The sequence below is a fragment of the Ambystoma mexicanum genome, chromosome 1q (genome assembly GCF_040938575.1).
Source record: "Ambystoma mexicanum isolate Mex_15411 chromosome 1q, UKY_AmexF1_1, whole genome shotgun sequence".
NCBI lineage: Eukaryota > Metazoa > Chordata > Amphibia > Caudata > Ambystomatidae > Ambystoma > Ambystoma mexicanum.
In genome coordinates, this window is record NC_090922.1 from 1,537,872,893 (window position 1) to 1,537,897,341 (window position 24,449).

Sequence of the window (24,449 nt, forward strand, 5' to 3'; positions counted from 1 at the left end):
TATAACATCTATCATTAGAGGCTGTTGGAATCCAGCCTGATGTTTGACATAAAACAATAATGTCATTACAATTGTTCCTGTCTTTAAAATGCAACATCTGTCCACCCAGTACTGCACAACCCTGTCAACCCCTGAGACACCCATCTCATTCTACTCACCACTTTTGAACATGACCACTTTCAACAATTCAAACTCTCAACATGTTATTTCTGTGTGCTAGATAACATGTAGGTACTTATTGTGTCATTTTACTTTTGCAGGTGACGGGAACACGAGCAGAAAAGCAATATGTTAATTTAGGACAATTGTCTGACAAATGAAGACTGAAAAAGCTTTGCACTGAAGAAAGGAACCCATCACCAGAGTGCTCATATTTAAATGGCTTTGCGATGCCTGTGTTATCAAGAACTGTATATCTTTACAACTACAGATTATGAAATTGTATATTAAATTACTTCAATGGAATTGAATGATTTTTCAAAGTAAACCAAGCACAAATTAAAACAGGAGCCAAGTGCAAGCACTAACCACGAGAAAACATGAATTCAAAAGGAATATTGTTTTATTTTAAAGAGAATACAAATGTGAAAAACATATCTACGCACCAAAGTTGAGAAACACATCGAAAGTGCATTTGATACATGGTTCTGCAAGAAAACACCAACATAAATGAATTTTGTTTCCATTAGTACATGTGTGTTAAAACTTGCATCTCTTGGATACTTTTACATTATCAGTCAAGTACCTGCTAGAAAATTCTTAGTCAAGATGTCAGCTGGATTCTTGGCAGGAGAACCTACATGGTAGATGGTAAGAAGTGAGCACATATGAACTTTTAAACGACGTTATCATAGGTAATATGTCACAATGCTATAAGGGCAAATTAAGAGATTAATATTAAACATGTTCTAAATACGCCTCAATCTGGAATCAAGTTGGCACTTATCATGGAACAGTTACTCAACAAAACCCAACCTGGAGACGCCAAATACCAAGACGCTTCTTATCAGTGTTCCAAAAGTGAGAAAAGATTCAAGTGGCAAACACTTCTACCTGTACAAGAGAGGACACATGTTGAAGAAAAACCTTACCAGTGCTCTGAATGTCAAAAAACATTCACTCAGTCAAGTTACCTGATTACACATTTGAGAAAACACACTGGAGAAAAACCGTATCCGTGCTCTGAATGTCAAAAAAGTTTCAGTCAAAAATGCAGCCTGGTTCTGCATGAGAGAAAACACACTGGGGTAAAACCTTATCAGTGCATTGAATGTCAAAGATGCTTCAGTGACAAAAGCAATCTGGTCCGACACGAGAGAAAACACACGGGAGAGAAACCGTATCAGTGCTCTAAATGTGAAAAAAGTTTCAGTCAAAGATTCAGTTTGGTTCTACACGAGAGACTGCATACTGGAAAAAAACCTTATCAGTGCTCTGAATGTCAGGAAAGTTTCAGTCAGCAGGGCAGTCTGACTTTACATGAGAGAAAACACACTGGAGAAAAGCCATACCAGTGCTCTGAATGTCAGAAAAGCTTCAGTCAGAAGTGCAGTCTGACTTTACATGAGAGAAAACATACTGGAGAAAAACCATATCAGTGTTCTGCATGTCAAGCGCGCTTCTGTGTCAAAAGCAATCTGATTATACATGAGAGAAAACACACTGGAGAAAAACCTTATCAGTGTTCAGAATGTCAAGCACGCTTCAGTGATAAACGCCATCTGATCCAACATCATGGACTACATACTGAAAGAAAACCTCATCAGTGCACAAAATGTCAGAAAAGCTTTCGTCAGAAAGGCAATCTGACTGTACATGAGAGAACACACACTGGAGAAAAACCTTATCAGTGCTCAGAATGTCAAACACGCTTCACTTACAAAAGTGCTCTTGCTCAACATGAAAGAGTACACAGTGGAGAAAAACCTTATTGTTGCCCTAAATGTCAGAGAAACTTCAGTCAGAAACGTAATCTGGTTCGGCATGAGAGAACACATAGTGGAGAAAAAACTTGTCAGTGATCGGCAAGTTTCAGACATAAAATCACCGTCGTTCTCTACATGAAATCGAATATCAATGCTATTAGTGTTTTACACAACTATGGTTCAGTTATAAAAGAAACATCTACAGGAAGGAATACTGACTCCAGAAAACATTTATCCGTGCTCAAAATGTTATATAAGCTTAAGCCCGAAAGGCAATCTGATGGTAAATTATTGCAAAACAAACTTATAAGAGCCACGTTTCAGACAATCAAAGAATGTAATTTACCATGTAAATAGGGAATATGGCCCTGGTAAGAAAACAGATATTACTTGAATAGAAATGTAATCCTACCACATTCAAGAACACATCCTAGCTGTGGCTGTTTATATGGGGTTTTCAGGTGACAGGGAGTACCCTGCACTGCGCATAGAAAGGCACAAGGTGATGAGACACTGAATCAACAAAATGTGGTAAAAAGCAACAGAAGTAGCTCCAGTTGTCTTAGGTTCAGAATTATTAATACAGATATGTCTAGAAGAGGAAGCTACCTACGCACTAAAGTGAGCGTGCAACACATCTTACGATTAAAGCTGGCCATTGAGCAAAGAGTCCCTGAATCTGGAGAGCGCCCCATGTCGACTGCAGTATGGAGCTCTTGCTGTCTTGAACCTGCCATGTAAAGAGCACAGGATGAGGAGGCCCACATGAAAGTATTGTAGCTCAGTTTGAATGGGAGCTGAACATAAAGGCTCCCGGAATGACCAGAAGCAAGGAATCCGAGCAGGGAATAAGAGCATAGGGAAAAGAAAATAGAGGAGGTAAAGGGGACATCAGACAAACCACCATGGAAGAAAAAGATGATACTTTGTTGACTGTGTGAGTGTGAGTGTGAGTGTGAGTGTGAGCAAACCATGAACGTGCAGACCTTTCACCAAATTATATCTTGGCTAGTGGCCTTCATGGTAACCAGCATCTCCATGGAGAAAGAGAGCAGAGGTTGTCTGTGTGTGCAAGGTGCTATACAGCACCTACTTACTGGCACTCTTGGTAACTGCAGGGCACATAGAACCAGATGCACATCACAGCGAACACATGGATTACAAAGTCCTCATTAAGCAAAGGAAAGCTGAAAGGGAATCAATGACATACGTCTAAGGAAAAGCTGGGCTGGATCTTGCAGTATGTGGCTGGGAGAATGGAGCCTCAGTCAGAGGCTGGAGATACAGGACAAAGGAATGCAAATGTGAAGGAAGAAAAGAGGAGAACAAGCAGGAAGGAAATGTAGACAGTAGGCCTATCTCTCGCTCCGGGACTAACCTGAATGAAGTGGCAGCCTTATACTAGACTTTGTAGGTAACAAAGGTAGAGGAAATGTCGCTAGAACCATACAGCAGTCTGTCATGGTGTAACAGCCAAAGTAAAATAGCATGCTGGCACAATGCCTGTGCTTTCCTAATAGCACCAGCGACCAGGATTATACTACAATACCTATACACTGAAAGAATGCTAGCAGCACTGTAAGGGAGACTGGGGAACACTCTTAGATTTACACATCTCAGAAATGAGCAAGCGAAAGGTTTCTAGCTCAGAACATGGAGCTGTTTGCAAGTCAGACTGTAACCTGGAAACAAGCTTGAAAACAGGACTTCAACCTGAAACCTAGAAGCTTGCAAACCAGCTTCAAACTGGAAACAAAATACTGTAGGGCATGTGAGCTTGTAAAGAAAGCTTCAGACGGGAAACAAGGACTGTAGGGATGTGAGCTTGCAAACAAATCTTCAGACTGGAGATTTTGCAGCAGGCCCCAAACTGAAAAGGAATGTAGCTGCACTCATCAGGCCTCATTACGAGTTTGGTGGTAGCCGTGCTGGTAAAAAACGGCACGCTACCACCAAACTCGTAATATTACCGGCACCCGGCAATGGGGACGTCCAGGGGCATTCTGACTCCGGCGGACCCGGTCCGTCCCCATTGCCGGGTGCCAGTATTATAAAGGTGCCGGTGCATCCGACATGCTGTTCTCGCGGGTGCGGCTCTGCCCTCCAGGTCAGACCTGGCGGGCAGAAAGCCAACAGCGACCACAACTCGTAGATTTCCGGTCCGGGAACTACAGTACCAGCAAGCTTACTGTTACCGTAGTTCCCGAACCGGCAAACTTGTAATGAGTTCCATAATCAGGAAACAAAGTCGATCAAGCAAATCAACAGCCAAAGGGTCAGGATCTGGGCCACAGCAAAACGCATCCAGGAGACCTGCAGATGCTGGAACACTGAGCAGAACAATCTGAGCGTTTTTGCAGAGAAACTGAAAGGATCCAGCCTGGGAGATGGGTGACCAAGAATGTTCAGTAACAAAGAAATACACATCTGGAGTCCATATATAATCACGTGCAGCTCCATCTCACAATGGTGCTTAAATTCTCCATCTAGCGCTAACCTGTTTCTGTGTGTTGTATCTCTGCTATCTAGGACCTAAGGGTGGGTTGGTGCCTTATATCACTGTGGACTTTTCAACTATATACTGCTTGTTATCATAAGGTATACGTTTTAATTTGTATAATGCATTCATGGTAGCCAGCTAGGTTTCATTCCATATTTATTTCAGAGCACACTTAACTGTGTTTTTAATCACTGGTCAAAAGAGATGAGCCATGCAATCTTCTTTATCGTGACAGATGAACATGGTTGAAGATATTGGGGGTCATTACAACATTGGAGGTAGCCATGCCGCTATTTGTGGCATGGCTACCCCCATTCCGGGTACCGGGTCCGGGTTCCTGGAATGGGGAAATACCGAGCCATACCGATCTTGGAGGTCCCGGTATTTCCCCATTCCAGGAACCTATCCCCATTCCAATTTGAGCCCCCAGAGGGCTCAATGGGAATGGGGAGCATGCTAACAATGGGCCCGTTAATGATGGGCCCATTGTTAGCATGCTTGTCTGCTCGCAGGACCCGCTAAGGATGCCTGGTAACACCCGGAGACCTCGTAATGAGGCAGTAGGGGGTTAACGGGGCCGGCAGCTCTACGGGCCCCGTTAACCTCCTACCGCCAGGGTTGTAATGACCCCCATTGTCTATAAAATTCTAAGCCTAGTGATGAAAAGAGTCAGCGATAAATAAATCAGAAAAAGTGTTCCTGACTTTTATAAGGGAATTAGGTCTTAAAACCGTTAATGAAAGGTTACCTTCGGATAGCTCAGGACAGTACACATGTTGTAATAACAGAAGCACCTCAGTTATTGTTTACGCTTTAGTGCGGACAAGAGATTGTCACTGCATCCATAACTTTCATATTGATCAAAGTGCTGGAAGCGATGATGGGCCCAATAAGGGCATGGCTACCCCCAAATTTGCGTCTGGCAAAAGGGGAATTACTGGGCCATTCCGACCTATGCGGGACCGGTAATTTCCCTTTCACGGGAACCGGTAGGTCACCATTCCCATTTGAGACCCCATAGGGCTCAAAGGAGTGGGGAGGATGGTAGCAGCGGTTGTTACCATCCTGTTCTGCTCGCGGATACCGCTCTGCACGTCTGGTCTGACCAGGTGTGCAGAGCGGCTCCCGCGAGCAGAACTCGTTATGTGGCGGCATGGCATCAACGGCGCCGGTAGCACTACCGGCACCGTTGTTGCCTTACTGCCACTGTTGTAATGAGGCCCAATGTGTTTCAAAGAGCTTCAAGGCAAGGCAGGGAACAAGGGAAAATACAATTACATTCTTACAGGCCATGCACAGTAAGGATGTGAAATTAACTATTGTATTCGGCCTGACGACATTTCAGATAGTGCAAGAGCTAAAACATAGATAAGGAAGGGAGGGGGGAGAGTGGGAAGGAAATGGAAACAGACAGGTGACTACCATACTAGGCCTGATGAAATTTATGGTAGAGCCAGAGAAAACAAAAGGTGAGGGAGAGGGGTGCAAAAAGGGAGGGGGGGGAACAAAACAAGCAACTATTGTACTAGGCGTGACGACATTTTAGATAGTGCTGGAGGGGGAGGGGGAGAAAAAAAACAATTAAGGGAAGGAGGGAGGAGAAAGACAAGGTTGCTATCATACTAGGTCCAGGGAAAATTCTAATAGAGTAATTGCATAGAAGAAAGTAAGGGAGTTTTATAACGTGAAATGGCCTGAAAGCCCATTCCATGATAGGTCGTCATCACAGTCAATTGAGGTAGCAGCGTGGGAAGCTACCTTTTCTTCTTCAACTACTTGTAATGAAGTACAGTCGACTCGATCCTCGATGGCTAGCAGAATATCCCCAGGACCATATATGTATGGGTCACTGTCTTTACTAAAATAGTAATTGCAATTTTGCAAAGTGTTCCAATCCTTGCAAGTTGGAGAAAGTTGGAGAAAGGTAATTATTCTATCATTATTTAAGAAGAGGGACAGCGTATATGTCTTGCTATTATCGTACCATATCCCTAATTGACTGCACTGCAAAATGGTTTGGTAGAATAATATGCCACAAAATACTTGATTGGGCCAAATTACCAATATTTTAGTGAAGACCAATATGTAATTCGAGAAAGGGAGGAGATGATCCAAACAATGTTAAATCTCAGGCTTATACTTAACAACACCAACTGACCTAACAACATCAGAAAATCCTCTAAAATTCTACTATTAGGAGACCTAAACCTAGGATACAATGACCCTAAAGACAAATCAGCCTCAGCCCTAGCTAAAGAACTAGCAGACCTAAGTTTCTCCCAAGGAGTACACGCTCCCACCCACTCTAAGGGCCGTACCCTTGACTGAGTCACGGATCACAATTGTGCATCCAACATTATTTCAAACACTGCCTACCCCTGCACAGACCATACCTGCATTGAATTTCTTATCCTCACTACCCCAAGTCCCAAAGCTCTAACCCACGCGCCACCAGCCATAACACGAAGTTCAAAGAAACTTAACGCAGACAACCTCCCACCATACCTCAAAAACTCCTGTCTAGCTACACCATTCTCTCCAGATCCTAAAGTGCTATCAGACATCTTCAACGATAGACTCACCAATGCTATAAACGCAATAGCCCACTTGAAAGCAAGAAAGAAAAAAATCCTTTCACTGCAATTTCTGGTTCTCGGATGAACTCCAAACGCTCCGCGAACAAAAGCGTCAGTTACAAAAAAAACTGGCAAGCGGACCCAAATGACTTAAATAAGAACCTCTTCAAACAGATAGCTCTCCAATATAAAACATTCTTTTAACGAGAGGATCTCCAAGGCTAACTCCAAGGCTAACTCGCAAGCTAAAGAGATATTTACAATCTTTAACGAACTGGTCACACCCATCGGCTAGCACAGATGAGATAATTAAAGACAAAGCTTGGTGCGCTAGCATCCAATCCGCAATGCTCAATAAAAAAAAAATTCACAACCACTGCAAGGCCCTCCCCATCAAAATTCTAACCATCTCACACAAGCTAAGTGTAGCGATCCCCATCACGCCCAATTTGTCCTTAGAGACACTACTGAATCTGAGGTCCTTGAACTCATCAAACACCTCAAACCATCACTCTGCAAAGGAGACATATGACCTCCCAAAATTATCAAGGAATGTGCTGACGATCTCGCCCCTCTCATTACTGCTTTCATTAATGCTTCAATCAAAACAGGCTCTGTACCCAACAGAAGCCTGGGTACGCCCCCTTCTGAAAAAGACCACACTTGACCCAGCTCAGCCCAATAACTACAGGCCTATCACAACACTGCCATTTCTTCTGAATATCTTGGAAAAGGCAGCTCACAGCCAGATCCAATTATACATAGAATCCAATTCCATGCTGGGTAAAAGGCAATCTGATTTCCGTTTAGGGCATGGAACAGAATCCGCTTTACTAGACCTAGAAAATCCAATCTCCCAGATCATGGACAAAGGTAAACCTGCCCTGCTCCTCCTTCTCGATCTGTCGGCAGCATTTGAGCTGGTTGATCATAAAACACTAACTACCCATCTCAGTCAGGCAGCCCATTTCTCTAAACAAGCAGCATCTTGGATTACGTCCTTCCTCGAAGGCAGAGCCATGAAGGTCTTCTCCAACCTAGCAAACGCAGGCCCTACAACCATAAACTGCAGAGTACCCCAAGGCTCATCTTCAGCCCCCACCCTCTATAACCTTTTCACCAAACCTCTCTTCGACCTACTTGACTCAATGGGTATAGCATATACTAATTATGCTGACGATACTCAAGTTCTCCTGCCACTATCGGGCTCCTATCACCAAGACGTCACGGCCCTCCACGATATCAATGCTACAAACGAAGCTTGGATGGCAGTCAATGGCCTTTGCCTTAACGGGGACTAGACTGAAATCCTTATCCCCGGGCAGAAAAACACAATAACTAAGCTAAGTCCCCAAAACGCCAACTTTAACATAGATAATTCCACCATCAGTGTATCATCTTCTGTCAAGACTCTAGGTGTCCACATAGATGCAAATGCATCTATGAACAATTTAGCGCCATAGCTTCCGCGTCCGCATACAGCATCAAACTCATCAATGCCATTAAACCCTCCCTATCCACACCTAACTGCAATAGCTAGAGCAACAATAGGCGCAATAGGCGCCAAAATCGATTATTGCAACGCTCTCCTGGCTGGCACCTCCTCCAAAAACATGCACAGATTACAAACCACACAAAACAATGCCCTACAAGCCGCTATGAGCATCCCCAGAAGAGACCATATATCTCAAGCCAGACAAGCGGCGCAGTGTCTACAGGTCAAAGACCGCATTACTCTCAAAATCCTCACTATCACACACAGATGCATCAACAGCACAGCTCCCACATATCTAACTCAGGCTATGTCAAGAACCACATCAACGCGCCCTACCAGATCTCAGTACACTAACCAGTTACACATATCACGCATCAGGAGAGCTACAGCTGGAGGGCTAGGCTTCTCATACATTGCACCTAAACTATGGAACTCACTCCCTACCCCCCTCAGAGCGGACGCCTCCATCTCTGCCTTCTGTATAAATCTCTAGACCACTCTCCTGAACTAACGTTGTTTGCACATCCACTGTTCCTAACATGTATATTGTCGTATAAATGTAATATAAATAGAATGTAATCTATGTACATATATCTTATCTTCTCTCTACATTCACATGACAAATGTATGAGTATTTTATACAATGTGCTCACGCTATGTAACAAATGCGATGTGATATTCTCTGTAACTAAGCATGCTCCTGTAACAAGTGGCACGTTGCCCGTGGGCTGTGGTGCGCTATATAAATACGCATAAAACAGACTGGGGCTAATTCCATTGGATGAGCACGCTGACTCACGACTTCACAGGACTGCACGACTGTAAAAGATGCCAGCTCAAGCACTCGCTACCCACACTCAGTACAGCGCTCCGCTGCCCTCGAGCTAGTTCAGCGCTTTAAACAATAAATGAAAAAGGAAAGAAAAATATAAATATGCAATTGGGCAGAAGACGTGAGCTAAGCGTTTGATCACATACATTGACAGAAATCCTAGAAACAGCTTTACAAAGTAGGAATGGCGCACCCATTACTATCCATATCAGTTGCACATCATGAGGACCTTGCAGCAAAGCAAGTGATTTGATAGATGGGTTCCAGCCAATATGTAGGGGCTTCTAGCCACGTTATTATTTAACCTTTATGTCAACTCATTCTCAAGTGAATGAATGACTAACTGACACGTCGACAAGGGCAATGTAAAACGTAAGCACTGTGACTTAGGCAGTTGACGTGGACCTAATTGCTCGCACAGGCAGAGGTGACTGGGTATGTAGAATTCATGGCTGAGCGCAATTTGCAGCTCAATCCAGTAAAATAGTGTTTAATGCGTATTGGTTTATAACCAAAAAAGTGATGGGTGAAAGGTTTTAAAGAAATCTGAACCCTTGGCACAGCTCTGGGCAGCCTTCCACACTAAGCACATTAAGCCCGTCTGCTCCTTTGCAAAAGGGGTCCAGCCATATGCAAATTGGTCAGGTACTGCTTTGGCTTGGCATGCTGAACAACGATGGTCCGCAGGGTTGCCCCGAGCTGTGCCAGAGGTTATGATTGATTCAAAACCTTCCAGCTTTCACCTTTTGGTTTTGCTAATAGTAAAAATCATCTGTTTACATTTTCTGCAGGTAGTAAGTTAGGATGAGTTGAGCAATACCCGTGCCTAGGGCTCACGTTCTCTGATCACTCAAACTGGTACCCACTAGCGGCTCATAGCATGATATGTTTCCAGATGTCATCTTAATTGTATTTTGCTTAAATCCCAATTGTATGTGCATTTACTATTAATCAACACTCTCCAGCTGTGTTGTTTTTATTGTCTGTGTCACCCACATGTTATGGCTCAGCTGCCCTGTAGCGTTTATCTTCTGCCCAAATATTAAGTATAAACTGGACATTCCATACCAGGATTGTCTTATTACTGTGTCATTTTGTTGTATGGATTATTTAATACCAATGTTTGTGTTTACTTTTATGGTAAAATGTAATTGCTGAAAAAAAGTTATAGAATGAAATAAACCGCTAGGTTGGAATTCCCAAATTCCCAAGCAAGAGCAGTGCCCTGGAAGCCAAAGAGAGAGAATACCAAGCAATGGCAGTGCCCTGGAAGCTATGGAGAGAGAATACCTCTCCCTGGCTTCCAGGGAACTGCCCTTGCTAGGTATTCCATGGAAACTATGGAGAGAGGTAGGCAGAGAGAATACCAAGCAAGGGCAGTGCCCTAGAAGCCACAGAGAGAGAATACCAAGCAATGACAGTGCCCTGGAAGCTATGGAGAGAGAATACCAAGCAAGGGCAGTGCCCTGGAAGCCGCAGAGAGAGAATACCAAGCAAGGGCAGTGCCCTGGAAGCTATGGAGAGAGAATACCAAGCAAGGCCAGTGCCCTGGAAGCCAGGTAGAGAGAATACCTAGAAAGGGCAGTGTTCTGGAAGCTATGGAGAGAGAATACCTCTCACTGGCTTCCAGGGCACTGCCCCTGCTAGGTATTCTATGGAAGTTATGGTAGGGAGAGAGAATACCAAGCAAGGGCACTGCCCTGGAAGCTATGGAGAGAGAATACCAAGCAAGGCCAGTGCCCTGGAAGCCAGGTAGAGAGAATACCTAGAAAGGGCAGTGTTCTGGAAGCCAGGGAGAGAGAATACCAAGCAAGGGCAGTGCCCTGGAAGCTAGGGAGAGAGAATACCTCTCCCTGGCTTCCAGGGCACTGCCCTTGCTAGGTATTCCATGGAAACTATGGAGAGGTAGGCAGAGAGAATACCAAGCAAGGGCAGTGCCCTGGAAGCCGCAGAGAGAGAATACCAAGCAAGGGCAGTGCCCAGGAAGCTATGGAGAGAGAATACCAAGCAAGGCAAGTGCCCTGGAAGCCAGGTAGGGAGAATACCTAGAAAGGGCAGTGTTCTGGAAGCCAGGGAGAGAGAATACCAAGCACGGGCAGTGCCCTGGAAGCTATGGAGAGAGAATACCTAGCAAGGGCAGTGCACTGGAAGCCAGGGAGAGAGAATACAAAGCAAGGGCAGTGCCCTGGAAGCTATGGAGAGAGAATACCTCTCCCTGGCTTCCAGGGCACTGCCCTTGCTAGGTATTGTATGGAAGCTATGGTAGGGAGAGAGAATACCAAGTCAGGGCAGTGCCCTGGAAGCCAAAGAGAGAGAATACCAAGCAAGGGCAGTGCCCTGGAAGCTATGGAGAGAGAATACCTCTCCCTGGCTTCCAGGGCACTGCCCTTGCTAGGTATTTTATGGAAGCTATGGTAGGGAGAGAGAATACCTAACAAGGGCAGTGCCCTGGAAGCTATGGAGAGAGAATACCTAACAAGGGCAGTGTCCTGGAAGCCGCAGAGAGAGAATACCAAACAAGGGCAGTGCCCTGGAAGCTATGGAGAGAGAATACCAAGCAAGGCCAGTGCCCTGGAAGCTATGGAGAGAGAATACCTAGCAAGGGCAGTGCCCTGGAAGCTATGGAGAGAGAATACCAAGCAAGGGCAGTGCCCTGGAAGCCGCAGAGAGAGAATACCAAGCAAGGGCAGTGCCCTGGAAGCTATGGAGAGAGAATACCAAGCAAGGCCAGTGCCCTGGAAGCCAGGTAGAGAGAATACCTAGAAAGGGCAGTGTTCTGGAAGCTATGGAGAGAGAATACCTCTCACTGGCTTCCAGGGCACTGCCCCTGCTAGGTATTCTATGGAAATTATGGTAGGGAGAGAGAATACCAAGCAAGGGCACTGCCCTGGAAGCTATGGAGAGAGAATACCAAGCAAGGCCAGTGCCCTGGAAGCCAGGTAGAGAGAATACCTAGAAAGGGCAGTGTTCTGGAAGCCAGGGAGAGAGAATACCAAGCAAGGGCAGTGCCCTGGATGCTAGGGAGAGAGAATACCTCTCCCTGGCTTCCAGGGCACTGCCCTTGCTAGGTATTCCATGGAAACTATGGAGAGAGGTAGGCAGAGAGAATACCAAGCAAGGGCAGTGCCCTGGAAGCCGCAGAGAGAGAATACCAAGCAAGGCAGTGCCCAGGAAGCTATGGAGAGAGAATACCAAGCAAGGCAAGTGCCCTGGAAGCCAGGTAGAGAGAATACATAGAAAGGGCAGTGTTCTGGAAGCCAGGGAGAGAGAATACCAAGCACGGGCAGTGCCCTGGAAGCTATGGAGAGAGAATACCTCTCCCTGGCTTCCAGGGCACTGCCCTTGCTAGGTATTGTATGGAAGCTATGGTAGGGAGAGAGAATACCAAGTCAGGGCAGTGCCCTGGAAGCCAAAGAGAGAGAATACCAAGCAAGGGCAGTGCCCTGGAAGCTATGGAGAGAGAATACCTCTCCCTGGCTTCCAGGGCACTGCCCTTGCTAGGTATTTTATGGAAGCTATGGTAGGGAGAGAGAATACCAAGCAAGGGCAGTGCCCTGGAAGCTATGGAGAGAGAATACCTAACAAGGGCAGTGCCCTGGAAGCCGCAGAGAGAGAATACCAAACAAGGGCAGTGCCCTGGAAGCTATGGAGAGAGAATACCAAGCAAGGCCAGTGCCCTGGAAGCTATGGAGAGAGAATACCTAGCAAGGGCAGTGCTCTGGAAGCCACGGAGAGAGAATACCAAGCAAGGGCAGTGCCCTGGAAGCTGTGGAGAGAGAATACCTAGCAAGGGCAGTGCCATGGAAGCCAGGGAGAGAGGATACCAAGCAAGGTCCGTGCCCTGGAAGCCAGGGAGAGAGAATACCAAGCAAGGGCAGTACCCTGGAAGCCAGGGAGAGAGAATACCAAGCAAGGGCAGTGCCCTGTAAGCTATGGAGAGAGAATACCTAGCAAGGGCAGTGCCCTGGAAGCTATGGAGAGAGAATACCTAGCAAGGGCAGTGCCCTGGAAGCTATGGAGAGAGGATACCTAGCAAGGGCAGTTCCATGGAAGCCAGGGAGAGAGAATACCAAGCAAGGGCAGTGCCCTGGAAGCCAGGGAGAGAGAATACCAAGCAAGGGCAGTGCCCTGGAAGCTATGGAGAGAGAATACCTAGCAAGGGCACTACCCTGGAAGCCAGGGAGAGAGAATACCAAGTAAGGGCAGTGCCCTGGAAGCTATGGAGAGAGAATACCTAGCATGGGCAGTGCCATGGAAGCCAGGGAGAGAGAATACCAAGCAAGGGCAGTGCCCTGGAAGCCAGGGAGAGAGAATACCAAGCAAGGGCAGTGCCCTGGAAGCCGGGGCGAGAGAATACCAAGCAAGGGCAGTGCCCTGGAAGCTATGGAGAGAGAATACCTAGCAAGGGCACTACCCTGGAAGCCCGGGAGAGAGAATACCAAGCAAGGGCAGTGCCCTGGAAGCCAGGGAGAGAGAATACCAAGCAAGGGCAGTGCCCTGGAAGCTATGGAGAGAGAATACCTAGCAAGGGCAGTGCCCTGGAAGCCAGGGAGAGAGAATACCAAGCAAGGACAGTGCCATGGAAGCTATGGAGAGAGAATACCTAGCAAGGGCAGTGCCCTGGAAGCCGCAGAGAGAGAATACAAAGAGTTGAATTTGGTGATTAATGTTGTAAAAGGTAAAGGTTGGTGAGAATAGAGGCTGTGTGGGAGTGATGTGTGAGGGTTCTCTGTCTATGATGAGACAGCTGCTCAATCCAGACTGGCGGGGGCAGGTGATTCAATGTATTTTCAGATGCGGGTGCTGTTGAATACCATATGCATGGAGGGGTTGCCAGTTTCCTAGAGGTCTTTGGTTTGAAATAATCTGTAGGAGTACAGACTGCGGTCAGGGGTCACTATCTCATGAATGGTCCTCTGACCATGGCCAATCTGGCGCTGTCTTCCCCACTTGGGGGTCAGTGCTACAGCATTGTTCTGCACCGGGTCACCAGGCTGTTGGAATGATGGCCCCTGCTACAGAGTAATTATGTCTGTGTTAAGGTATCGAGGCATGGTTTCCCTTGAGGTGAGCACCGGCCATTGGAGCCCTGTTCCAAGTCCCTGGTGGTCTAGAGTGCCTACCCTGTACACCTGCTCTGGCGCCAGGAGGCTGGTGCGTGGCTTCAGGCTCTGCCGCGTCGGAGCTGCAGCCCCTGTCTCTGTTCTTCTCCTTCCCACTTTGCTGTTTGCTTAGCACTCACGTATGTCTGCCAGAGCCTTCTGAAGTCTGAGGGGCGCTCTTAATGTCCTGCCTTGTGGGTGTTCTCCTTCACGATTTGTTGGGTTTCTGAAAAGAGAAGAATCTGCCAGCATTGTGGGTCACAGGCATGTGGGTTACATAATCTGCCACTTGGGCAGGGGTCAGGATCTGGGTCCCTCCCAAATGCCACTGCCTCCCGTTTGGTTTAGGACAGGCACTGAATGTCTTCAAGTTAGGCCTATCACCCAAGCCTAATAGGGGCTCCTATCCCCTCCTGACATGGTCAGGTGACTGGCCTTGCCACACACCTCCACTGTTTCCCCTAAGTATTCACCCACTCCCTGACTGGGAATATCTGTAAAGGAAGTCAGTGGGCCTCATTACGAGTCCGGCGGTAACCGAGGCGGTAAAACTGCCTGGTTACCGCCGGACTCGTATTACCATTCTGCCTCCGTGATTCCCGGAATTACTGGGGCATTACAACCCGGTGACCCGGGAATTCCGGAGGCGGAATGGTTTAAATCCCCATTCCCATGGAGTACCATAGGACTCAATGGGAATGGGGATCATGGAAACACCGGCACCATCTCGTGATGGTGCCGGTGTTTCCACGTCTGCCTGCAGGCGGGCGGTGTTAAACCCGTCAGGTCAGACCTGGGGGGATTGATGCCTCCGCCTGCAGGATCCGTGATCGGGCGGTCCGGAATTAACAGTGGCGGCGGGTTTACCGCCCGACCTGTAATGAGGCCCAATGTTTGCCTATTTGCTTTGACTTTGGAAGACTATGGCTGTAGGGGACTGATCTAATTTTAAACAGTGGCATGTCCACTTGCTCCATCATCAGCTACATTTCCTAACGTGGCATTACAGTTTTGGATGCCCCATGCGTGCCCCTCATTTTGCGTGTTAATTTGAAAACTACTGGTGCCAACACATTTTCCTATGGAAATTTAACGCAAACAGTTCTAGGATCTTTTTCAGGGAAATCTCATCTGCTTGTGTATGTGTCCTAAAAACGTTTCTGTAATCACGAATCTCTCATAACTTTCCATACCCTGCTTTGCATGTGCACAACAGATGCAATAGGAAATGACCAAGTCCCTAATGTGTAACAGGGAACAAGCAACTGGTGTGCCTATGCACACGATTCCAGGAGGAGGCTCCTACATGTATATGGTTTACACTCTTGTCATTGTGCCAAAGTGGCTGGCTTGTTATCTCTGGCCTTGGGCCTTTGGCTTTAACAGGATCACAGATGTACGTCTTATAGCGCAGGACCTTTGCCCACATTCCACCCTTACTCTGTTCAGCCAAATCCTGATTTCACATAACCTTTCTTACTACAGCCTCATAATTTAGAGAAACGCGGAACGAGCTGTGATCACATCATGCAGTGTGATGCAATCAATTCTGTATAATGAGATCTTAAAACATGACATTTTATAGTTCACAGTACATAGTATACTTGTATGTTAAGATGCAAAATGTACCTCTGTATTTACACCTTGAATTATACCACTGCTGGCTGCACACGGTGCTCATAATATCACTGTGTTATTCCTGACTTCCTAAAAATCTTGTCACGCACGGCGGCCACGGCCGCTGGCAGTTGTGGAGACGCTGGCGCTGGAGCGGCCTTTGAAATGGCCGTTACGACGCTGCACGTTCTCCAGCCGCGGCCCAGCTTTCCGCTGTCGGACCAGTGGCGCGCTTTATTACGAGCGCCAACCCGGAAGCCCGCGCGTTGCAACCTACTCGCGTTAGGCTTCCGGGTTGGTACGCTCCAGTCCTTTCCTCTGTGTTCGAGCCTTCTCCCGCTACCTTCTCCTGTGTTTTTGTGCCGTCCAGCCTTGCTATATCGGCTACTACCGTTCCTCTCTGACTTCCCTCTTCCTCTGCAGTCCCTCCGTCCTCGCTACGTTCGTAGCTTCAACATTTCTTCCCTTTCTTTCTCTGTCTGATTGTTACTCACCACTCCCATCCTACCCTCATTGGGTAGGCTTTTCATTCTGTTGGGTCCTCTCATTCCAATCATTTCGGCCTGGCATCCTGTCATCGTACTCATCCAAGAGGGGTTTTTTGTGCCTTTTGGCTTTTTCCCCTTCATAGGTCTGCCCCGTTTCGGGGGCCCCCCTAGGCCCCGAGTCAGAGGGGCAGGGTGGCTTCCTCTCGAGGCAGACCCCACCTGCATTCCAGAGAAGAGGCTTTGAGAAGAAGGAGATTTGGACTCCAAACAGAAGAAGAGTCGGCAGGTGAGCAGGAGGGCATAAGGGTCACTTTGGATAGTGGTGAGGAGTCGATTGACCCAGGGAGTGATTGTGACAGCTTGCAGCGCCTAAGAAGAAGTATGGCCTCCCCCGAGCAAATACAAGAATTAGTGGCTGCGGTCCAGGCCATGAATGTGGAATTGCAGAATGTAAAGGCAGATAATGCGGTCCTGAGGCAGATGATCTCTCATCGGGAAGCTAGAGATTCCGACTTACCGCCTATGACCTTATCCACAGGCAAATACGACGGCACCCCAAAGCGCTTAAAAGAATTCTTGGAAACCTGTTCCATTTATTTTGCCTTCAGACCTCTGATGTTTTCTAATGATCAAGCCAAAGTGGGGTATATGATATCTAACATGATCGGTAATGCCTTGGCTTGGGCCACCCCATTTGTGACCAACAACAACCCTATTATCAGAGATTATGGGGGTTTTCTGACCCTACTGCGCCAGACTTTTGAACAACCCGAGATTACACATGTGGCGGCAGAAGAACTATTGGATGTGCAACAGGGTTCCAGTGATCTGCTGACATACCTCTCCACCTTTAAACGTTTGGCCTCTGAGGCAGGTTGGCCAGAAAGGGCCCAGTATATAATTTTCAGTCGAGGATTGAAGGAGGAGATAAAGGATGAGCTGGCCAGGATAGCCCGTCCCACTACCCTGTCGGACTTATTCTCCATTGTAACACAGATCGACTACCGCCTTAGTGAACGCAAGGCTGAAAAGAAGAAGCAGAAAGCGTCGGTCACCCCTCTACCTAGTGCTTACCAAATGCCCTCACTGCCTCACTCCAGTAATAAGGAGGAACCAATGCAAGTAGGGTCCGCACGATCCTCTTTGACACCCGAAGAAAGAAGACGTCGGAGAGATGCGGGCCTCTGCATGTATTGTGGATCCAATTCCCACTTGCTTCGGAACTGTACTGAAGTCCCGCCTAGACGCTCGGGAAACGATCGACCTCGGAACTGAAAGGGACGAGTACCCGAGGTCCGACCACAAGTCCCTATGTTACGATGACTGTAGCTTCTCATTCCACCACCATGGACTCCCGCCTTATGGCTGTTCCCATCCTGTTGGAAACCCCGACAAAAGCCTTCACCACCATGGCGCTATTGGATTGTGGCGCCGCAGGGGTATTTATGGATACCGAGTGGGCACACAAACATGGTCTCCCTCTGCTGCAACTGGAAGAGGTCCAGAAGGTAGAAGGAGTTGACGGTTCTCCCCTGTCATCGGGGCCTATCACCCATTCCACTGTTTCCTTGAAGGCGTGCATTCTCCAGCATTCGGAACAGATACAATTTGACCTAATACAAGCAGCCCATTTCCCAGTTATCCTCGGAATTCCCTGGCTAAGGAGGCATAACCCGCTCATCGATTGGGCACAGAACACCCTGGCTTTTACCTCCTCATATTGTAAACAGAACTGTTTACTCCATGCCTCAGAAGATTTGGTACAAGTCCTTACCCCCCAACAAGAAGGAGTACATGAAGTTTGTAAAATTCCCTCAGAATTGGATAAGTTCAAAGGAGTTTTTGAAGACAAACCTGTCTTGGATCTCCCTCCGCATCGGCCGGAAGACTGCGCCATCGAGCTGGTGCCAGATGCCCTGGTTCCGTTTAGTCGCATGTTTTCCTTGTCTCTATTGGAGAAGAGGGCGCTTCGTAATTACTTGGACTCTCATCTGACCAATGGCCTCATTCGTCCCTCCAAATCACCGGCTGGAGCCTCTTTATTTTTCATACCAAAAAAGGATTCCTCAGAATTAAGGCCATGTATTGACTATCGGGGTCTGAACAAGGTCACAGTACGCGACCGTTATCCAATGCCTTTGATAGCAGACATATTGGAAGCTGTAAAAGGCGCGACCATCTTCTCTAAATTAGATCTCCGGAGTGCTTACCACCTTCTCCGGATAAGAGATGGGGATGAATGGAAGACTGACTTTCGGACTCCGTTTGGCCTTTTTGAATATCGAGTGATGCCATTTGGCTTGGTTAACGCTCCGGCCATATTCCAGCGTTTCATGGATCGCCTGTTTTCTGACCTATTATTCATCTGTATCATAGTTTACCTTGATGACATCTTGGTTTTTTCAAAATCCTCCTCCGAACATACATCGCATCTTCAGACGGTGTTACATAGGTTACAATCTCAACACTTATTGATTAAACCTGAGAAGTGCCTCTTTTATATGTCTTCTGTTCCTTATTTGGGTTATATCTTATCTCATGAAGGCATAACCATGGATCCCAGGAAGGTGTCTGCCATCATGGACTGGCCTCCACCCACGTCTTTGAAAGATGTCCAACGGTTCTTAGGTCTAGCCAACTTCTATAGGAAGTTTATCGGACATTTTTCGCAAATAGTGCTGCCAATTACTTCGTTACTCAAGAAAGATGCCAAGCCATTTCAATGGTCGGAAACAGCCAATCAAGCCTTTATAGATCTAAAGGGGAGATTCTGTTCCGCACCCATTCTATCCCAACCTGATCAGAATCAACCCTTTGTAGTAGAGGCTGATGCTTCTGATAGCGCCTTAGGAGCAGTACTTCTTCAACTCAAAGATGGACTGGAACATCCTATCGCATATCTTTCTAAAACACTATCTGCAAGTCAACAGAATTACTCTGTGATTGAAAAAGAACTTCTGGCTCTCAAGGTGGCATGTGAGGAGTGGAGACACCTACTTCAAGGCGGTTCACATCCATTCACTTTACGTACTGATCATAAGAATCTGAAAATTCTCCGGAATATGGAATGTGTCAACTCAAGGCAGGTGCGCTGGGCTCATTTCTTCAGCCATTATGACTTTTCTATCACCTACATTCCAGGCACCCAAAACAGCTTGGCAGACGCCTTGTCGAGGTGTCAGTATTCCGAATATCACTCTTCTTCACTTAGTCATACTATGTTTCCCCGGAACCGGATAGTGGGGATAATCTCGTCATTCCTTCAAGAGGTTAAGACAGCAACCCAACCTGATTTGGCAACCACTGTGCCGGGTGGCTTACACCCTCAACTTCGTTGGTCTGAAGGTCTTTTACTGGTGGGACAGCGTTTGTACATTCCCTCTAAGTCCTTACAACTGAAGGTTTTGGAATGGGGTCACAACCATGTTACCGCTGGACATAGAGGTGTCAAAGGTACATTAGAGTTGATTTCTCGCTCTTTTTTTTGGCCTTCTCTTTCTCGCGACGTGAAGCAACATTGTAAGTCGTGTATGGTGTGCGCCCGAAGTAAGAACTCCACTCACAAGCCCTATGGGTTGCTGATGCAACCGGACTTGCCAAGCCGGCCATGGTCCCAAATATCCACAGACTTTATTGTAGACCTGCCCCGATCCCAGGGATTGACATGTCTTATGGTTACCATCGATACATTTACCAAGCTGGCTCATTTCTCAGCACTGCAAGGAGTGCCATCCGCTACTGAAATGGCCGAAGTTTTCCTTAGAGACGTATTTAGGCTCCACGGTCTGCCTGATAAGATCATTTCTGACCGAGGCACTCAATATACCTCTCGATTTTGGGGCGCCCTATGTCAACGGTTAGGTATAGAGAGGGCCTTGTCATCCGGTTTCCATCCTCAGACTAATGGTCAGACAGAACGCCTTAATGCCTCTCTGGAGCAGTACCTCCGATGTTACGTCAATAAGAATCAGGACAATTGGGTGAGTCTTCTGCCCACCGCCGAATTCGCGTATAACAACGCTGTTCACTCGGCAACGGGACTCAGCCCCTTTTTTTGTTCTTATGGTTTCCATCCTCGCAGTATTCTACCGGTTTTCTTCTCACCCACCAATATACCCACCATCGAATCCACCTTAGATCAAATAACCACAGCCCACACTACCGCCCAACAAAGCTTGGTATCTGCCAGACGCAGGTATAAGGATGTTTCTGATCGAGGTCGTTTACCAGGTCCTGATTGGAAGAAAGGAGAGCGGGTCTGGTTGTCCACGAGATATTTGCCTAGATGGGTACACCCGACCAAACTAACCCCCCGGTTTATCGGACCTTTTAAAATAATCAAGAGAATTAACCCAGTGGCTTATAGATTACAACTTCCCAAGTCCATGTCTCGGATACACCCAGTCTTTCACTCCTCCCTACTCCGTCCTGTTGATTCGAGCACCCCTGTTAGAAAAGCTACAGGTATAGTGGGTACTCCTAAGTATATACCAGAAGAATATGAGGTGTCTGCTATCTTAGATTCCAGATATCGTAGAGGCAGATTGGAATACCTTGTGTCGTGGAAGAACTATCCCAGTTCAGAGGATTCTTGGGAACCCAGGTCATATGTACATGCTCCTCGACTGCTTAAGAGTTTTCACCGAACACATCCTGGGAAGCCCGGTGGGTTCGGATCTGGAGGGGGGCATACTGTCACGCACGGCGGCCGCGGCCTCTGGCAGTTGTGGAGACGCTGGCGCTGGAGCGGCCTTTGAAATGGCCGTTACGACGCTGCACGTTCTCCAGCCGCGGTCCAGCTTTCCGCTGTCGGACCAGCGGCGCGCTTTATTACGAGCGCCAACCCGGAAGCCCGCGCGTTGCAACCTACTCGCGTTAGGCTTCCGGGTTGGTACGCTCCAGTCCTTTCCTCTGTGTTCGAGCCTTCTCCCGCTACCTTCTCCTGTGTTTTTGTGCCATCCAGCCTTGCTATATCGGCTACTACCGTTCCTCTCTGGCTTCCCTCTTCCTCTGCAGTCCCTCCGTCCTCGCTACGTTCGTAGCGCCAACATTTCTTCCCTTTCTTTCTCTGTCTGATTGTTACTCACCACTCCCATCCTACCCTCATTGGGTAGGCTTTTCATTCTGTTGGGTCCTCTCATTCCAATCATTTCGGCCTGGCATCCTGTCATCGTACTCATCCAAGAGGGGTTTTTTGTGCCTTTTGGCTTTTTCCCCTTCATAGGTCTGCCCCGTTTCGGGGGCCCCCCTAGGCCCCCAGTCAGAGGGGCAGGGTGGCTTCCTCTCGAGGCAGACCCCACCTGCATTCCAGAGAAGAGGCTTTGAGAAGAAGGAGATTTGGACTCCAAACAGAAGAAGAGTCGGCAGGTGAGCAGGAGGGCATAAGGGTCACTTTGGATAGTGGTGAGGAGTCGATTGACCCAGGGAGTGATTGTGACAAATCTCAACAGACTGAAGATTCTGTTGGGGTTGACTGGGGCTTTCATTCTTCTGCTAACCTTCTTGCAGACAATAATTGCAATATGTGAGACCAACAACCTCATTTCCCTCGAGATCTTGTGCTGCACTCCTGCTCCCCTGCTAATTCCTCTTCCCCCTCGGGATGTCTACACTTTGTGGGGGAATCATTGAATGAGACAACAACAACAGATTACAGTTTGATATGCAAACCTTGTATTAACTAAAATGTAGATTGGAATAAGGTCTAGCCTGCCCAGTTATAAGGTTGGATTTCCCTATCTAAAGAAAACTAAAGATAGTCTTTGTAAGGAAGTCCAAAGCAAATGTCTGTCTGTGTCCAAAACCTATACTTGGCATCACATCTAAATGTATACAATGTGTAGGGATGTCATCAAAATAAGTAGTGTTCAAATAGGAATTCAGAGCTTCTTCCAGCTCCTGGCTTGTAATCGGCTTTTACCTCCCCAAGTTCAAAATAGTTCACAAGGCACAGGGGTTTTCCCATATCATACAGTTCCTTGAAGTCTCTTAGCTCTAGCGAATGCTTGTTTTCTCATATCATACAGTTCCTCATATCACAAACTTTCTTTCATCAGGATCGGTATTCAAAAGGGCTTAAATTTGTTTTCACTTGAATCTGTATTGATAGAAATACTTGCTTTCATTCACATCAATGTTCATTGCTTGCTTTACGGGTTCGCCTATGTGAGAAACCAGATGGTATCTCACCCACTAGTCCCCGGGGATCTGTCATCCAGGTGGCCAGGACACCGCCATCCTTTTGGATCCAGTTGCGAGGGTGGACCAGTGCGGAGGGGATCACCTGGGTGAGGGGTCTTCGGAGAATGGGAGTGGGACACAGGCTGGCAAGACACAGTATCCCCTTCCCTTTAACACCTTCACCCCATCCTACCAAGTAAGGTACATAGGGAATCTACCCACCCCTTTTCCTACACGAACACTGTTACGGACAGCCTGTTCTCAGAGAAAACAGACTAAAACCTAAGCAGTATACCTGACGGGTCCCAATATAATGGTCAGGCAAGGTCAGGCAATTACTGACTTCCATTAAGCTTCCCCACATGGATAAAAGGCAGAGCATGAAAGCACACTCTGAGCGAGGCAAAACACACAAGGAAACAGCAGTTACGGGACGGCAGCTGAACGAGAGAAGAAAGAGGGCAAAACAAGAGGGAATTGCAAGCTGGGAAGTTCCCTTGACCTTTCCGACAACAATCTGTTACTTTAAAAAAATCTTGAGATTAGAAAGCATAAAACCAGGTAATCAAGCTAGAGAATCCTGTATTGTGTATCAGAGATAACTGGGGCCCTCCTGCGTCACAAATCAAGGAGGGTAGAATCAGCAGTCACTGTGGTACCGTCTTTGGCTCCAAGAACAAAGTAGTGTCAGTGAAATCAACACAGCCAGTGAGTTTGGGAGACCGATACACAACTGGTCCGTGCTGAAGCTAAAGTTGCAAGCAGCAACATTATATGGCAAATGCTGCATGAACATTGTTAAAAAGCGTGTGGTAAAAGACGCAAGTTGAACTCTTGGTGAATGCTTGAACTTTGAAAAGCAAGATACGATACACATGACAGAGTGGTCCGGCAAGGCGTGGAAGGTCTCTGTAAGGCAATCCAGCTGAGAGGTGGCAAAAGTGAAAGTTAAAGGGTTGCATTAAGAAGAGAACGAAGAATTGTGAATCCAAGTGGTCTGCAACGAGTCAAGTAAAATCCTGCCACAGTTGAAAGTCTTTGATTTTGAGATAGCAAAGAAAGTTTTGAAAAATGAGATACTTTGGTTCGAGCCCGGCAGAGGGAAACCAATTGAAACCTTTGCGTTAAAGTGGGTCTGAGCCCTGCGGAGGGGGACCCCGGCGTGAACAGTGAATCACCAGAGAAATTGTACATATGAGAGTCCTGAGGAGAAAGAGAATGTTTGTCGCATCAGGCCCTCTGCAATAAGAGATTCTGAATGGCAAAGAGGCTTTGGCACAGAAGGTCCTGATAAGGATAACACTCAAGGCCTCTTCCAGCAGTCTCTGCCAGTCTCATTGTGACAGGGTTGCAGGTCTCCTAACAGGGAGACCTGCAACCCTGTCAGCCCTGCATTAAACACTGAATTCGGAGGCCTAGCAGCAACTTCCAAGATGGCCGTGCCTCGGTGCAGACCAGGCTCCCAGGCTTCCCTGGGCCTGCAGCACCATGATTGGCTGGTATACCAATTTGAAGCAGCCAACCCCCTGCGCCGGCAGGTAAAACTGGCCTCCACTGAAGGCCAACACTCATGGCCCCTTCCAGCAGTCTCCACCGGTCTCTGCCACGTAGACCGTGAAGTTAGACATGCTTCGCATCAGGTATTGGACTCTGAAAACTTTAATGGACCATGGGCACAGCCCAATTTATGTAACTCTAATGAACTGCTTCCAATGTTAGATATTTCCATACTAA

At 47.2% G+C, this 24,449-nt stretch overlaps 1 protein-coding gene across 1 annotated transcript in view; it reads left to right on the plus strand.

The window, feature by feature from the left end:
- LOC138551172 (zinc finger protein 182-like) overlaps positions 1–10,420 on the plus strand; it is a 59,919-nt gene extending 49,499 nt beyond the window's left edge. Inside the window, exon 2 of the mRNA XM_069642466.1 lies at positions 261–10,420. Coding sequence (XP_069498567.1) covers positions 948–2,021 — 1,074 coding nt within the window. The 5' untranslated portion in view covers positions 261–947 and the 3' untranslated portion in view covers positions 2,022–10,420. The remainder of the gene's footprint in view (positions 1–260) is intronic.
- The last annotated feature ends 14,029 nt before the right edge of the window (positions 10,421–24,449 follow it).